The sequence below is a fragment of the Rhinoderma darwinii genome, chromosome 4 (genome assembly GCF_050947455.1).
Source record: "Rhinoderma darwinii isolate aRhiDar2 chromosome 4, aRhiDar2.hap1, whole genome shotgun sequence".
NCBI lineage: Eukaryota > Metazoa > Chordata > Amphibia > Anura > Rhinodermatidae > Rhinoderma > Rhinoderma darwinii.
In genome coordinates this window covers 200,443,030-200,461,466 of record NC_134690.1, presented here as the reverse complement: position 1 = coordinate 200,461,466, position 18,437 = coordinate 200,443,030, and the positions used below count along the sequence as shown (strand labels likewise).

The 18,437-nt window shown below is 45.0% G+C and overlaps 1 protein-coding gene across 1 annotated transcript in view; it reads right to left on the bottom strand.

Annotated features, from left to right (window-relative positions):
• Nucleotides 1-18,170, bottom strand: part of LOC142759653 (dynein axonemal heavy chain 5-like) — a 466,211-nt gene extending 448,041 nt beyond the window's left edge. Inside the window, 4 exon segments of the mRNA XM_075862058.1 lie at nt 12,713-12,864; nt 13,167-13,412; nt 13,992-14,146; nt 18,035-18,170. Of these exon segments, the coding sequence (XP_075718173.1) occupies nt 12,713-12,864; nt 13,167-13,412; nt 13,992-14,146; nt 18,035-18,170 (689 nt within the window).
• Nucleotides 18,171-18,437: the final 267 nt, after the last annotated feature.

The following is an 18,437-nucleotide window of genomic DNA, read 5'->3' as shown; positions in this document are numbered from 1 at the left end:
GAAGGAGTGTTTAGACGGCATCTCCTGCTCTATCAAGCTCACTTGTGTCCCGGAGATTGACAGAGCCAGACGCCGTCTGTAATACAGTATATAACTATAAATAAAAAAATAAAGCTGGCAATCAGCCCCCTCACCAGCTGCTAAACCACCACCACCATCATCATCTAGTGATCAGTGTCTCCAGACCTGTGATCACCTGTACCAAGCTGTATACCCCTAGAATGCCCACTGCCCGAGGTCCTGTTAGGTAGCAATGACACCTCTCATCTAGAATTTGGTGAGTATGTAGGGTATCCCCACTTTCAAATACAGCAAGGTCACTGGTGGACGCTCTGCTCCCATTGTTCAGTAGGGATCAGCGTATATATGTTATATATATATATATATATATATATATATATAAATGTGGCCAGTTGCTCCTGTACTGTTTAAAAAAAATATGGTCCAAAGGCCTTACACTGCTGATGAGGCATGCAAAATCTTATGTTCAGATACGGACTCAGCAAGTGAAGGTGAAACACAGTTTGCGCTTTCATCTGATTACGTATCTAACGACACTGACTCTCAACCCCCAGTCGGCGCCGAGGGGTCGCAGGTCCTGCTATGCCCGAGTTGTCACTGGAAGCTGCAGAGAATAATGAGAATAATGAGCAGGACACACTTTGAGGCGATAATTAAATTCCTGCATTTTAATAACAGTTGCAGCAGATGCTCCAAATTTTGACTGGCTCTTCAAATCAAGGCCAATAATTAATGATTATTGTCAGGAATTTTCCCAACACTATACCCCTACACAGAATATTGAGGTGGATGAATCCCTTGTTTGTTTTAAGGGAATGCAGTACCTTCTAAACAAAAGGGCCCGATACGGTATTAAATTGTACAAAATCTTTACAAGGGAAAGTACTCTAAAATTGATCCCCCTGAATGCCCCCCTCTTCCTAGGAGTCAGAGGGAAGATTGTATGGGACCTTGTGCATCCACTGCTTGGCAAAGGGTACCATTTATATATGGATAATTTCTATAATAGTGTTCCTTTGCTCAAAGTACTTGCATCCCGATCCATATTGCCCTGTGCAAAATCCAGAAAAACCAGAAAGGCCTCCCCAAAACTCTGCTGGGACAGTCGTTAAGGGTGGCATAGAGCATGGCCGTCTGCAAAGAAGACCTGCTGCTCCTTAGATACAGAGACAAAAGACACGTCCTGATTCTGACCACCATTTATGATGGCAGCATTAGCCTTGTCCCTGTATGCAGGTTCACCACCCAATCAAACCTCTGAGCATACAGGAGTACTGTTAAGGATCTGCCAGGCACAGCGTCTGTCTCCACGCCCATAGGTAATCAGGCTGCACCTGCTTCTATGTCTGTGAGACTGACTCCATCTTCCACCACTCAGGATGGCAAGCTTAGGAGTGGGAGAGCCTATCACAGCCTGGCCAGATGGAGCTAGCTCCCGCCCTCTGTCTATTTATACCTGCCTTTCCTGTTCCTCCTTGCTTGTGATTCTTGTTTTGTTTCCTGGCCCTGCTGCAGCTTCTTTAACCATTTGACCCTGCTTCATATCGACCCTGGCTTACTGACTACTCTCCTGCTCTGCGTTTGGTACCTCGTACACTCCTGGTTTGACTCGGCTTGTTCACTACTCTCCTGCTCTGCGTTTGGTACCTCGTACACTCCTGGTTTGACTCAGCTCGTTCACCACTCTTGTTGCTCGCGGTGTTGCCGTGGGCAACTGCCCCTTTTCCCTTGCTTCTGTGTACCCTTGTCTGTTTGTCTGTCGGGCACTTATTGAGCGTAGGGACCGTCGCCCAGTTGTACCCCGTCGCCTAGGGCGGGTCGTTGCAAGTAGGCAGGGACTGAGTGGCGGGTAGATTAGGGCTCACTTGTCTGTTTCCTTACCCCCATCATTACATAATCACAAGCCCATATATCTACTCTACCCTGGTCCCTCACACTATTACCCTGCAGGGTCTCTCCCTACAGGTCCAGGCCCTGGCTCAGAGGGTCAACCAGCCTGATGCTACCATGGTAGTGCCCCTCACCTTACCTCTTGAACCCCACCTCAAGTTGCCTGACCGGTTCTCAGGGGACCGGAAGATTTTTTTGTCCTTTCGGGAGAGTTATAGGCTCTATTTTCGTTTAAAGCCCCACTCCTCAGGTTCTGAGAGCTAGCGGGTGGGTATAACTATGTCCCGGCTCCAGGAAGGGCCCCAAGAATGGGCCTTCTCCTTGGCTCCTGACGCCCCTGAACTTTCCTCCGTTGATCTTTTCTTTTCTGCTCTCGGACTCATTTATGACGAGACTGACAGGACTGCCTTTGCCGAGAGTCAGCTGGTGACCTTACGTCAGGGTAAGAGACCTGTTGAGGAGTATTGCTCTGACTTTAGGAAGTGGTGCATAGCGTCTCGGTGGAATGACCCTGCCTTAAGGTTCCAGTTTAGGTTGGGTCTGTCGAACGCCCTGAAAGACCTGCTAGTTAGCTATCCCTCTTCTGACTCCCTAGACCAGGTTATGGCTTTAGCGGTACGACTTGACCGACGTCTCAGGGAACGACAACGTGAACGTTTTGTGTTTTCTCCTCTGACTCCCCCATGATGCCTCCCGAGGTTCCGTTGCTTCGTTCTTCCACGGAAGACTCGGAGGTACCTATGCAACTCGGGGCCTCCATGTCCCCCCAACAACGTAGAGAGTTCCGCAGGAAGAATGGTCTCTGCTTCTATTGTGGGGATGACAAGCATCAAGTGAATACCTGTCCTAGGTGTCAGGGGTCTCCCCTTCTTCTGTAATTTTGGGTTTAATCCACGGTTCTCCTCCGTTTCACCTGGTAGTTCCAACAATCCCGAGGTAGAGGTCGTTCATCGGGAACTGTGCACAGTCTGGGCCCAGGTTCAGAAGAACCTAGAGGCGTCCCAGAGCATACAAACAACTCAGGCAGATAGAAGACGTTCTGCTAACCCCTTGTTTATGGTCGGGGATCTGGTGTGGCTATCGTCTAAGAACTTGCGCCTTAAAGTCCCGTCCAAGAAGTTTGCTCCCCGGTTTATAGGGCCGTACAAGGTCATTGAAGTCCTCAATCCTGTCTCCTTCCGACTGGAGTTGCCCCCATCTTTTCGAGTATACGACGTGTTTCATGCCTCCCTCCTTAAACGCTGCTCCCTGTCCTTGGCTCCCTCGAGGAAACCTCCTGTCCCCGTTCTCACCCCTGAGGGGGTAGAATTCGAGGTGGCCAAGATTGTGGACAGCAAGATGGTCCAAGGCTCCCTCCAGTACCTGGTCCATTGGAGAGGATACGGGCCTGAGGAGAGGGCTTGGGTACCCGCCCGGGATGTTCACGCTGGCGTATTTGTCAGGAGGTTCCACCTTACTTTCGCCAATAAACCAGGTCCATCTAGAAAGGGTCCGGTGGCCCCTCATAAAAGGGGGGGTACTGTTAAGGATCTGCCAGGCACAGCGTCTGTCTCCACGCCCATAGGTAATCAGGCTGCACCTGCTTCTATGTCTGTGAGACTGACTCCATCTTCCACCACTCAGGATGGCAAGCTTAGGAGTGGGAGAGCCTATCACAGCCTGGCCAGATGGAGCTAGCTCCCGCCCTCTGTCTATTTATACCTGCCTTTCCTGTTCCTCCTTGCTTGTGATTCTTGTTTTGTTTCCTGGCCCTGCTGCAGCTTCTTTAACCATTTGACCCTGCTTCATATCGACCCTGGCTTACTGACTACTTTCCTGCTCTGCGTTTGGTACCTCGTACACTCCTGGTTTGACTCGGCTTATTCACTACTCTTGTTGCTCGCGGTGTTGCCGTGGGCAACTGCCCCTTTTCCCTTGCTTCTGTGTACCCTTGTCTGTTTGTCTGTCGGGCACTTATTGAGCGTAGGGACCGTCGCCCAGTTGTACCATGTCGCCTAGGGCGGGTCGTTGCAAGAAGGCAGGGACTGAGTGGCGGGTAGATTAGGGCTCACTTGTCTGTTTCCTTACCCCCATCATTACAAGTACAATAAATTTATGGGTGGCGTTGATCTTTCGGATCAAGTCATCAAGACATAATATAGCGCTATGCGCAAAACAAAGGTATGGTATAAGAAGCTGTCTGTCCACCTGACACAAATGCAATGCCTTTGTTTTGTACAGATATGTTGGCAGTAGGAATACGTTCCTACAATTTCAGGAAAGGGTAATCAATTCCCTGTTATTTGCTGACCAGGAAGTGGAGGGGAGTACATCTAGCAGCAATGTCAGTAGAATTGCTCCCAGCCAACATTTCATCACAGAAGGTCCCCCAACTGAAAAAAAACAGAGGCCCCAAAAAAGATGTGCTCAAAACAAGGCATCAGGAAGGACACAAGATATATGTGCAAAATGTTATCCACAAATACCGGATTGTGTCTTCAGTGTTTTAAAATTTACCACACTTCTTTAAATTTTTCATTCTCTTTTTTTTTAATTCTTCATCCACCCTTCTTGATGATAAAATAATCACCAAAAATTAACCTTTATTGTTATTTTTTAAAATAGTTCACAAAAAATGTAAAGATGTAGCCAATGGCTATATAATGAACTTCAATTTTTTGTTCATAGCCTCCCATCTTACATAAGAGACACAATGCAAATTTTAAAAGAACGAGATAATTTAGGGGAGGATTCATTTCTAGTTACATGTGACATGATCTTGGTTGTAATACTGTAGAATTCTTCCTTTCTATATGTGGACAGCGATGTCAGAAGATTCCGCAGAGTCCCGGAGCAGAGCGTATACTAGCGCTCCTCCCGGGACTCCAGCTCTGGGGAAGCCCCATACATCGTGTGTCCATACATGGACACCGATGTCAGGGAATTTCACAGAGTTCCCGAGCAGAGCCGATACTAGCGCTCTGCCCGGGACTCTGCTCTGGGGAAGACCCTGCAACACTGTCCATTTGTGGACAGCGATGTCAGGGAATTCCAGAGTCCCGGAGCAGAGTCTGTAGTAGCGGCTCTGTGTCCCGCGGGCTGCAGATGACAGCCCCAGGGGCCGCATGCAGCCCGTGGGCTGCGTGCTTGAGACCCCTGCCTTAAATCCTCTGTAATCATGGCACAATGTGATAAATACCACCATAGTAGGCCTTAAATGTGCATAGTGCTCTTTCTCTCCTGAGCCCTACCGTGTGCCTAAACACCAGTTCACATCCACATATGGGGTGTTGCCGTACTCGGTAGAAATTGTGTACAAACATTTGTCAAGCTATTTCTCCTATTAAGCCTTGGGAAATTGGGACTAAAACCACATATGATTGAAGAAAATGTGATTTTTCATTTTTCATGGAGCAAACACCTGTAGGGACTAGATTAATTCCTTTATGGGTGTAGATTCCAAAACGGCATCATTTTTGGGGGTTTTCACTGTATTGATACCTCACGGTCTCTGAAAATGCAACATGGCAGACTAAAACCATTCTAGCAAAATCTTTGCTCCAAAGACAAAAAGTGTCGCCGTGTTCCAATAGAGCAGTTTACAACCACATATGGGGTATTTCCATGTTCAGGAGAGAGAGCGTAACAAATTGTGGGGTGTTTTTTCTCCTACTACTTCTTATTGAAATTAGAATATGGAGCAAAAGTGAAGTTTTAGTGGAAAAATTTCAATTTCTCATTTTCACTGCCCAGTGTTAATAACTTTTATGTAAAACCTGTGGCGTCAAAACGATAACTATAACCCTAAATAAATTCCTTGAGGGGTCATTTTTTGGGCGTTTCCTTTGTACTGCTACTTTAGGAGCTCAAAGAATGTGACATGCTGCCTAAAAAAACATCCTAATAAAATCAAAGTTGTAAAATACATAAGGTGCTCCTTCATTTCTGAGGACTGTGTTTGAGTCAACTGGCACACATATGGGGTATTTATACAAACTGCAGAATCAGGGTAAATAATACAGTTGTTTGTTTTGTTGTTAACTCTTGCTTTGTTAGACAAAAAATGGATACAAATGGAAAATCTGCTAAAAAAAATCTCATTTTTAATTTCACTATCATGTTGCTTTAATTCCTGTAAAAGGGTTAACAACGTTTCTAGATGCAATTTTAAATATTTTGAAGGGTACCGTTTCTAAAATGGGGTAATTTATGGGGGTTTCCTATTATATATGCCCCTCAAAGCCAGTTCAGAACTTTACTCGTCCCTAAAAAATTGGTTTTGGAAATGTTATTGAAAATGTGAGAAATTGCTGCTAAGGTTAAAAGCCTTGTAATGTCCTAGAAAAATAAATGTATGTTCAAAAAATTATGCCAACATAAAGTAGACATATGGTAAATGTCAAGTATCAACTATCTTGTGTAGTATGACTATCTGTCTTACAAGCAGACTAATTAAAATTTTGAAAATTGAAAATGTTTCAACATTTTCAGTAAATGTTGAATTTTTTAATGAATAAACGCAATGGGTAATGCCAAAAATTTACCACCAACATAAAGTAAAATATGTCATCAAAATCACTTGGATAGGGGAATGCATTCTAAAGTTATTACCACATACAATTACTAATGTCAGAAAAATAGGGCTAAAACTGGCAAGGGATCAAATAATTAAAAAAAAATCATGGTGGTGTTGCCCAACTCCTTTAAAGAGTCTCTGTCACCACATCACCACTTTATAAGTGCCCTATCTTCTAGATAATGTGATCGACGCTGTAATGTAAATTCCAGCAGTATTTTTTATTTAGAAAAATGATCAATTTTGACCTATTTTGGATTTATGCTAATGACTTTCTTAATGCCCAACTGGGCGTTTTTTAGCTTTTGACCAAGGGGGCGTTGTAAAGAGAAGTGTATGATGCTGACCAATCAGCGTCATACACTTCTCTACATTCATGTACTCAGCACATGTGCTGTCACTTTCTCACACATTAACGATACTGAAGTGTCTTGAGAGTGAATAGACATCACCCCCAGCCAGGACGCGATGTCTATTCACAAACCCGACACTTCGGTAACGTTTGTGTGGGACTTACAGCACAGCACATCGAGATCACGCTGTGCTGTCATTTACAGTGTGACCTCGCGAGATCACGCTTGCGGTCATTAAGTCCCACACAATCGTTACTGAAGTGTCGGGATTGTGAATAGATATCTGTAAAGGATCTTCCAGACACAGCTTCTGTGTCGACGCCTGTGGTTAATCAGTCTGCACCTGCTCCTAAGTCTGATAGAGTGACTCGATCTGCTAGCCAGCGAGTGGGTATTATTATGTCCCGGCTCCAGGACGGGCCCCAAGAATGGGCCTTCTCCTTGGCTCCTGACGCCCCTGAACTTTCCTCTGTTGATCTTTTTTTTCTGCTCTCGGGCTCATATATGACGAGACTGACAAGACTGCCTTTGCCGAGAGTCAGCTGGTGACCTTACGTCAGGGTAGGAGACCCGTTGAGGAGTACTGTTCTGACTTTAGGAAGTGGTTGTAGCTTCTCGGTGGAATGACCCTGCCTTGAGGTGCCAGTTTAGATTGGGTCTGTCGAACTCCCTGAAAGACCTGTTAGTTAGCTATCCCTCTTCAGACTCTCTAGTTCAGGTTATGGCTTTAGCAGTACGTCTTGACCGACGTCTCAGGGAACAACGACTTGAACGTTTTTGTGCTTTCTCCTCTAAATCCCCCATGATGGCTCCCGAGGTTCCGTTGCTTCGTTCTTCCATGGAAAACTCGGATGAACCAATGCAACTCGGGGCCTCCGTGTCTCGCCAACAACGTAGAGAGCTTCGCAGGAAGAATGGTCTCTGCTTCTACTGTGGGGATGACAAGCATCAAGTGAACAACTGTCCTAGGCGTAAGAATAAGCAGCCGGAAGAACTTCCGTGCCTAAGTGACCATCGGGGAGGTCACTTGAGCGCACAGGTATTTCCTGTAAATATGAAACCTAATAAGATCTTGCTTCCCTTTCAGGTCTCTTTTCAGGGTAGGTCTGCTACCGGCAGTGCCTTCGTGGATTCAGGGTCTTCTGCTAATATTATGTCTGTGGAATTTGCTATGTCTCTAGCTATGCCATTGATTGATTTGCCTAAAACTGTCCCGGTAGTGGGTATCGACTCCACTTGCTAATGGTTCTTTTACGCAGCATACCCCTGTTTTTGAACTCCTTGTTGGCTCCGTGCATTTGGAGCAGTGCTCTGTACTGGTGATGCAGGGATTATCGTCCGATTTGGTTTTAGGCCTTCCCTGGTTGCAGATGCATAATCCCATGTTTAACTGGAATACTGGGGATCTTACCAAATGGGGTAATGAATGCATGACGTCATGTTTTTCTGTTAATTTTATTTCTCTCCCTGAGGAGGTGAACACTCTACCTGAGTTTATTGAGGACTTCGCTGATGTTTTTTCTAAAAAGGCCTCCGAAGTGTTACCTCCTCATAGAGAATACGATTGCGCAATCGATTTGGTACCAGGAGCTAAGCTCCCTAAGGGTAGGATATTTAATCTCTCTTGTCCCGAACGTCAAGCCATGAGAGAGTATATCCAGGAATGCCTGGCCAAGGGTTACATTCGCCCCTCTACTTCTCCGGTAGGTGCTAGCTTCTTCTTCGTAGGGAAGAAGAATGGTGGTCTTAGGCAGTGCATCGATTACCGAAACTTGAATAAGGTCACTGTAAGGAACCAGTATCCCCTTCCTTTGATTCATGATCTCTTCAATCAGGTTCAGGGGGCCCAATGGTTCTCTAAGTTTGATCTTCGGGGGGCTTATAACCTTATCCGCATCAGAGAGGGGGATGAGTGGAAGACTGCGTTTAACACGCCCGAAGGTCATTTCGAATACCTCGTCATGCCCTTTCGGGTTGTGTAATGCTCCCGCGGTCTTCCAGAATTTCATAAATGAGATTTTAAGAGACTATCTGGGGGTATTTCTTGTAGTGTACCTTGATGACATACTTGTGTTTTCCAAGGACTGGTCCTCCCACATTGAGCATGTCAGGAAGGTGCTCCAGGCCCTTCGGGAAAACAAACTCTTTGCTAAAACCGAAAAATGTGTGTTTGGGGTGCAGGAGATACCATTTTTGGGTCAACTCCTCACTCCTCATGAATTCCGCATGGACCCTGCCAAGGTTCAAGCTGTGGCTGAATGGGTCTAACCTGCCTCCCTAAAGGCGTTACAGTGCTTCCTGGGGTTTGCTAATTATTACAGGAGATTTATTGCTAACTTCTCGGTCATCGCTAAGCCTCTTACAGATCTTACTCGCAAAGGTTCTGATCTCCTCCACTGGCCTCCAGAGGCGGTCCAGGCTTTTGAGGTCCTTAAGAAGTGCTTTATCTCGGCCCCAGTGCTGATTCAGCCTAACCAAATGGAGCCATTCATCGTGGAGGTTGACGCCTCCGAGGTGGGAGTGGGTGCTGTCTTGTCCCAGGGTACCAGGTCCCTCACCCATCTCCGTCCCTGTGCCTACTTCTCCAGGAAGTTCTCGCCCACTGAGAGTAACTATGACATTGGCAACCGCAAACTCTTAGCCATTAAATGGGCATTTGAAGAGTGGCGCCACTTCCTGGAGGGGGCTAGGCGCCAGGTAACGGTCCGTCCTTACCGACCACAAGAATCTGGTTTTCCTAGAATCTGCCCGGAGGTTTAACCCGAGACAAGCTCGATGGGCGTTGTTTTTTACTAGATTCAACTTTTTGGTCAACTATAGGGCTGGGTCTAAAAATATTAAAGCTCATGCACTGTCGCGTAGCTTCATGGCCAGTCCTCCTTCCGAGGAAGATCCTGCTTGTGTTTTGCCCCCAGGTATAATCATTTCCTCTGTTGATTCTGACTTAGTCTCAGAAATTGCGGCTGATCAAGGTTCAGCTCCCGGGAACCTTCCTGAGAACAAGCTGTTTGTTCCCCTGCAATTCCGGCTAAGGGTACTCAGGGAAAATCATGACTCTGCACTATCTGGCCATCCAGGCAGCCTGGGTACCAAGGACCTCATTACCAGAAACTATTGGTGGCCTGGGTTGCCTAAAGACATTAAGGCCTACGTCGCCACTTGTGAAATTTGTGCTAGGTCCAAGACTCCCAAGTCCCGACCAGCGGGCTTTCTATGTTCTTTGCCCATTCCCCAGAGACCTTGGACCCATATCTCCATGGATTTTATCACCGATCTGCCTCCATCTCAAGGCAAGTCGGTTGTGTGGGTTTTAGTAGACCGCTTCAGTAAGATGTGCCACTTTGTGCCCCTCCAGAAACTACCCAATGCTAAGACGTTAGCTACCTTGTTTGTCAAACACATCCTGTGTCTCCATGGGGTTCTTGTCAATATAGTTTCTGACAGAGGGGTACAATTTGTTTCATTGTTTTTGGAGAGCTTTCTGTAAAAAGTTGGAGATTGATCTGTCCTTCTCCTCGGCCTTCCATCCTGAAACTAATGGCCAAACCGAGAGGACTAATTAGTCTCTAGAACAATATTTAAGGTGTTTTATCTCTGACTGTCAATATGATTGGGTCTTCTTAATTTCCCTCGCCGAATTTTCCCTTAATAACCGGGTCAGTAACTCGTCAGGGGTCTCCCCCTTTTTCTGTAATTTTGTATTTAATCCACGGTTCTCCTCCGTTTCACCTGGTGGTTCCAACAATCCCGAGGTAGATGTCGTTCATCGGGAACTGTGCACAGTCTGGGCCCAGGTTCAGAAGAACCTAGAGGTGTCCCAGAGCATACAAAAGACTCAGGCAGATAGAAGACGTTCTACTAACCCCTTGTTTCTGGTCGGGGATCTGGTGTGGCTGTCTTCAAAAAATTAGCGCCTTAAAGTCCCGTCCAAAAAATTTGCTCCCCCGTATATAGGGCCGTACAAGGTCATTGAGGTCCTTAACCCTGTCTCCTTCTGACTGGAGTTCCCCCCGTCTTTTCGAATACACTACGTGTTTTATGCCTCCCTCCTGAAACGCTGCTCCCCGTCCTTGGCTACCTCGAGGAAACCTCCGGTCCCTGTTCTCACCCCTGAAGGGGTAGAATTCAAGGTGGCCAAGATTGTGGACAGCAGGATAGTCCAAGGCTCCCTCCAGTACCTGGTCCATTGGCGAGGATACGGGCCTGAGGAGAGGACTTGGGTACCCGCCCGGGATGTTCACGCTGGGGTATTGCTTAGGAGGTTCCATCTTTGGTTCCCCAATAAGCCAGGTCCACCCAGAAAGGGTCCAGTGGCCCCTCATAAAAGGGGGAGGTACTGTAAAGGATCTGGCAGACACAGCTTCTGTGTCGACGCCCGTGGTTAATCAGTCTGCACCTGCTCCTAAGTCTGCTAGAGTGACTCGATCTGCTACCACTCAGGCTGATAGGCTCAGGAGTCGGAGAATCTATCACAGCCTGGCCAGACGGTTCTAGCTCCCGCCCTCGGTCTATTTATACCTTCATTTTCTGCTTGTCTCTGCCTGTGATTCTTTCCTGTTTCCTGGCTCTGCTGCTCCTGCTATCATTATTGACCTTGCTTCATTTTGACCCTGGCTTTACTGACTACACTCCTGCTCTGCGTTTGGTACCTCGTACACTCCTGGTTTGACTCGGCTCGTTCACTACTCTTGTTGCTCACGGTCTTGCTGTGGGCAACTTCCCCATTTCCCTTAGCTTCTGTGTACCCTTGTCTGTTTGTCTGTCGTGCACATATTGAGCGTAGGGACCGTCGCCCAGTTGTACGCCGTCGCCTAGGACAGGCCGTGCAAGTAGGCAGGGACTGAGTGGTGGGTAGATTAGGGCTCACCTGTCTGTCTTCCTACCCCGTCATTACAATATCACTTCCAGTTGGGCATTAAGAAAGTCATTAGCATAAATCTAAAATAGGTCACAACTTGGTCAAAATTAATCATTTTTCTAAATAAAAAACCCTGCTGAAATCTACATTACAGCGCCGATCACATTATCTAGAGGATAGGGCACTTATAATGTGGTCACACAGCCTCTTTAAAGGAGTTGGCCACCACCACCATGATTTTTGTTTAAATGTTTTGACCCCTTGCCAGTTGGGCATTAAGAAAGTCATTAGCATGAATCGAAAATAGGTCATAACTTTGTCAAATGTAATCGTTTTTGTAAATAGAAAATACTCCTGTAATATAGATTACAGCGCCCTTCAGATTATGTAGAAGATAGGGCACTTATAATGTGGTGACAGAGTCTCTTTAAAGCCCAAATAGGTCTGGTCTTTTAGGCGTTAAGTAGCGCTGTGGCCCCGTCATTCTGAGGATGGTGAGAATCTTGCCAGTTGGACCCCCACCAATTAGAAAGTAATAGTATATTATTATATTACTTAGTAATATGCCATCACTTGCTGTTGTGGGAAAACCCCTTTAACTGATAAACTAGAGTTCTCTTCGGTAAATGTTAGTAGCATTTCAAAGGATCTCTGTATGGTACACTTTAAAGATATAGTAAATAGTGTCACAAAGGTGGAGGTCCATCAACACTACTAATATTGATAATTAAATGGCTCTGATTTTGGGGAAATGACTGTACATGATTGGTCACTTGTTCACTGAAAACAATGGATATCACTATATTATAGGAAAATCCCTTTAAACGGGTTGTCTTAACAAGACAACTCCTTTCTACGTGCCCTATCAGAACATATGGATGTTATAAAGGGGGGTAAGTGAAACTTGCTTACCTCATATATTGTAATTTAATATGTGTGACATTATTAAAGTAAAATACGGTATTAAAGTAAAATATGTCTATATTTAAAAAATATTCCTCAATGCCTCTACTTCTGCTTCTAGAGCACTATTACCTTTCATCAATGGCTTCCACCAAAACCTGATCGATGTTTTTTATCCACTCAGAAACAAGGATTTCATTTTCACTGACTATCTCTGGGTCTAGAACAGCAGATCTCTGGAGTAGAAAGTCAGGGCTTACAGTATTCTGAGGTCTCTTCAAAATCTGCAACAAAACACTTATCCAGTCACAAAGATAAAAATCGAAGAAGACTCAAAGAAATTGATATGATTATTTAGTAAACAGTAGTAAGCATTTAATATAACATATTGCAATCCTAGTATTACTTAATATCATACTTCAAATCACACAATGATTGTACAAGATAGGTATAGTTAAAAGTTCACCACATAGTCAATAATAGCTGGTAATGACTCTTTAGCTAATAGGCAGGGAACATCCCAAAGAGGAACGTTGGCAATGCGTTGTTTAAAGGTAATCTTTATTTGGCTGCTGTCTTTACTTACTGTTATGTGGTGTTTTTCCAATTCGGTTAGGGTGGCTGCTTCATCAATAAGTGCAACATATTTCTCCAGGCCTGAAAAAAACCCAGCAACGTTCTCCTGGCTGCAGAAGCCCCAGTCTTTTTGAGCACGTAAAAGTGGGATGTATAAGTCATTTAATAAGCATCTAAGACTCTCCACTGGGTTTTCCTTTATCTCACCACAGAGTATTTCTTTCTCCATCAAACCAGCATCAACTTCATGACTTATCTAAACAATATAAACAAAATTAGCAGTGGTCAATTCCACTAAATTTCTTGCCGCAGATGGCTTAAAGGGGTTTGTCCATCAGTAGCATTCATGGCATATTCACAGGCAAACCCTTTAACCTCTTCTGGAGCATGAAACGCTAAACAATGCTGAAGAGTTGGTGACCGCACAAGAAATGTGCAACGACAAAAGTAGAAATCTGGCTGTCAGACAAAATTGGATTCCCCAAAGAGAAGTCAGACAGTTTATACTCACCTTTGCTTTCTCACGCACTAAATACATTCAGTGCCACGTCCACAGTGTATGCCATAAATGTCTGATAGGTTGAGGTAACACCTCTGGGACTCCGATCTATCGGAAGAATGTGAGTCCCCTGACCCCTGTTCTACCAGGCAAGATGGCCAGCAGTGGCCGCATCAGCCTCAGACTAAATGAAGAGGTGGCTCTATTCCAGTTAATTCTAGTTAAGCCTGTCAATAAGCCATACATGTTTATAGTGGGAATACCCCTTTAATTATGTAATTTATCTCCTCACATTTTTTAAGTGATAACACTATAATGTAAAGTCTTTGCACTTACCTCAGAACGTAAAAAGTAGAGTAATGTAGGGAAAGATGTTTTTAAGGGCATACTTTCCAAATTTTGGAGATCAGACTTAACATGGAATTTCCAGGTTAATGAGTTTGCTTTGTCATTAGCTTCGAAAAAAAAAAAGATGGCTTGGTGTCCTCCAGCTGAGTAGAAAAAAATAGATTTTATCAGACCATTGCATATTGAAGATTAGAAGATGAAAGCGGTGACATTAACCTATGGGCAACACCTCCAATTTGTTTTATTAGATTCTATAAATAAAGCCCAGCATGTTAATATGGTGTAGTATTATGCTGGCTTATTAGAAACTGTAGGCTTGTGCATTGAGTTACACCCTGGGCTCCAATACTGTATGAAATCATACTAAGAATACCAGCTTTGTACGTGTTAGGGTATGTTCACACGGAGTGTTTTCAGACGTTTTTCGGGCCGTAAACGTCCCGAAAAACGACTGAAAAATCGGAAGCAGAATGCCTCCAAACATCTGCCCATTGATTTCAATGGGAAAAACGGCGATCTGTTCCGACGGGGCGGTTTTTACGCGGCAGTTTTTCAAAACGCCCGCGAAAAAGAAGTGCATGTCAATACTTGAGCCGTTTTTGGAGCCGTTTTTCATTGACTCTATAGAAAAACAGCTCCAAAAACGGCCGTAAAAAACGCAGCGAAAAACGAGTTGCTAAAAAAACGTTACTAAAAAAAACTTCTGAAAATCAGCAGCTGTTTTCCCTTGAAAACAGCTCCGTATTTTCAAATGTTTTTGATTTTGTATGTGCGCATACCCTAAGGCTGGGTTCACACGACCTATTTTCAGACGTAAACGAGGCGTATTATGCCTCGTTTTACGTCTGAAAATAGGGCTACAATACGTCGGCAAACATCTGCCCATTCATTTGAATGGGTTTGCCGACGTACTGTGCAGACGACCTGTCATTTACGTGTCGTCGTTTGACAGTTTTAAACGACGACGCGTAAAAATACAGCCTCGTCAAAAGAAGTGCAGGACACTTCTTTGGACGTTTTTGGAGCTGTTTTCTCATAGACTCCAATGAAAACAGCTCCAAAAACGGACGTAAAAAACGCAGCGAAAACGGCGCGAAAAACGCCGCGAAAAAAGCGAGTTGCTCAAAAAACTTCTGAAAATCAGGGGCTGTTTTCCCTTGAAAACAGCTCTGTATTTTCAGACGTTTTTGGTCACTACGTGTGCACATACCCTAAGACACATCTCGTCTGAGAACGCTGAGTCTTTCTCCTCATTCCTTCTCACCCCACCGCAGCATTTCGGGAGACTTAAACCACTTAGGCCCCATGCACACGAACGTGCTTTTGCGGCCGCAATTCCCCCGAAAATCCACGGGAGAATGGCGGCCCCATTCATTCGTATGGGGCCATGCACACGACCGTGGTTTCCACGGTCCGTGCATGGCCCAGGAGCCTGGACCTCAGAAAGAACGTGCACGTCTTATTACGGCCGTGTTCTGCGGTCCAGGCTCATAGGAAATAATGGACACAGCCATGTGCACGGCCCGCGATTTGCGGGTGGCCTGCGGGTTACACTCGGCCCCTGGCCGACCCGAAAATCACGGCCGTGCACATGGCTACAGTCATGTGCATGAGACCTTACTCATGCATGAGTAAAAAAAATATGGTTTATGAGGTGTATTTATAAAGCTCCTGCCCTACCTTTGTGTGTGTCGAAAAAGCGGACAGGGTTTCAGTTATGCACCAAGTGCTACTCTTAGGGTCAGGTCACATGTTGTGCAAATACTGCGGATTTTCCAACATATTTAATTGCGGAAAATCCGCAGCGTAATACAGTAGCAGCAGTGCGGGTGAGATTTGAATAAATCTCATCCACACACAGCAGAAAAAAATAAGCCGAAAAAAAAACATTCACAAATTGACTTGCGGTGCCCTTTTTTAAGCCACAGCATGTCAATTTATGTTGCGGAATCGCTGCTCTTCTGTCTGGCTTTCACCATTAAATTCAATGGGGAGGTAAAACCCGCAAAAAAGAGGCATGTGTTGTGACTTTTGTAGCAAAAACACTGTGATTCCACCACAAAAATAGTGAGTGAGCGAAAAAAAAAGCTATTTTTTATTTGAAATGAATAAAAAATCTTATACTTACCTCCTGCCGTAGTCCTAGCGACGTGATCCTCTTTTCTCAGTGCAGCCCTTCCTCCTGGCATGACGTTTCATCCCATGTGACTGCTGCAGCCAATCAAAGGCTGCAGCGGTCACATGGACTACAGCGTTATCCCAGGTGGCTGGGCTATGCTCAGAAGAGAGGGACGTGTCACCATGACTACAGCCAGAATAAGTATAACTTTTTTTATTATTATTGCTGCAGGATTTCCGCAGTGGACATGTCGTCCGAAAAACCACACCACCATTTCATCGGTTCCTCTGACGGAAAGGGTGAATGGAACCAATGAATGGAACCCAAATGCTCATGTGAATAGGACCTTACACCTCTTCGGTGTTTAGACCCACTTCTAGTTTTGGCTTGCAAATACTGATGCAAAATACTAATCAATATACTGCTGTGTGAAAATGGCCTTAGGGTAAGAACACACAGGATGGATACGCTGCGTAAAAGCACACAGCGTATCCTCCCTGGTTGCCACAGGGAATTCCGGCCGAAAAACCGCACCAAATTGTGATTGGCTGCAGCGGTCACATGGGATGAAACATCATCCCAGGAGGCCGGCCCGCAAGTATGAGATTTTTTTGTTGTTGTTATTTTTTCTGATTACAATTGACATGCTGCGGATTAAAAAAAACGCATAGAAAGTCAATTTCTGAGTGTTGTTTCCGCTTATCATATACGCAGCGTGTGGAGATTTGTTCAAATCTCATACACTTTGCTGCTACTCTATTATGCTGCGGATTTTCCGCAACAAAATTAGTTAAATCCGCAGTATTTACACTACGTGTGAACTTACCATAACTGTCACATTTTTTTGTTCAAATATGCAGTTTAGAATGGCGCATATTTATAAAGAATTTGTCCACCATTTTTCCATGTTTTCCTCGTGTCCAACTGTTTTCAGTTTAGGGGGTGTTGACTATTTTTTTTACAAATGTTTGCCAAATTTTTAAACATATGCAACATTTTCTACGCTAAAAATAATAAATAAGCAAATTTCAGATTTCATCAAGCATTTGGAACCAGATTCTTTTCCATCAGTCTGCTGATTTTGTGCATTTGGCGGACATTTTGTTTGACGAGCGAAAACTGTCTGGGAAATCACACTTAAGGGTATGTTCACACGGCGGGGGTCCGTAACGGCTGAAATGGGATGTTTCAGCCTGAAAATATCCCCGTAATTTCAGCCGTACCGGCATGTGCAGGCGCTTGAACGCCGCGTCAATTACGGCCGTAATTAGCGCTGCTATTCATTGGAGTCAATGAATAGCGGCTCCAATTACGGCCAAAGAAGTGACAGGTCACTTCTTCTACGCGGGTGTCTATGTACGCGCCGTCATTTGACAGCGGCGCGTAAATCTACGCCTCGTGTGAACAGACAAACGTCTGCCCATTGGTTTCAATGGGCAGATGTTTGTCAGCGCTATTGAGGCGCTATTTTCGGGCGTAATTCGGGGCAAAAACGCCCGATTTACGTCCGTAAATAGGCCGTGTGAACATACCCTTACTTTTTGTATTTTTCATAATTTTGGAAGTGTTCTCTCATATACAGTGCGGGCCACCTGTAGCATCAGGTTTTTGTTTATTGTCGTTGGTGTCAGAAAAGTGACGCCCTTTTTTATGCAATTATGTTACATAAGAAGCGTTACATGTATAATGTTCCTCAGTGATAGATTTTATGAATATGTTGCAGTTGATACAAATTTTCAGTTTCTTCAGACAACAAATAATGTGCTACTCTTAAACATTTTTTTATTTCTGACCCCCGTACTATGTGCAGGTACATGTGGCAGAGAATCTGAGGTAATATTCGTTAACCCTTTCCTTAGCAATAGGCATGCCAATCTTCCCCTACTCCCTTCCCAGTGTGAGGTGTACTGACCCTGCAGAAACCTGTTGATGAGCTGGAGATTCGCAGCTTCCAGGATGAAGGCTTCTAAGGCAGCGGAGCTCTCCTCGCCGCCATTGTCCAGCGCCTGTTGCACTTTGGCTGCTATCCACCAATGTCTCTCGTCCATTTCTTGCTCCTTTATGAAATACAAATTACAATCTCAGCATCTTCCAAAGTCAGCCTCGTATGGGAGAGCTGCACCTATATCAGAGACTTGTGAAGCTGCGGCTGTTGTCATGGCCAACAGTAAACAGTCCACATAATGACGCTGTGACCCTGAGGGGAGAAACGAACAATGGCACTTATGTTTATACTCAAACTGTTTGCTATGGACTCTGTACACATACAATTAAGAGTGGCAGCTTCATAAACCAGCAGGGAGCTTACTGCCAAC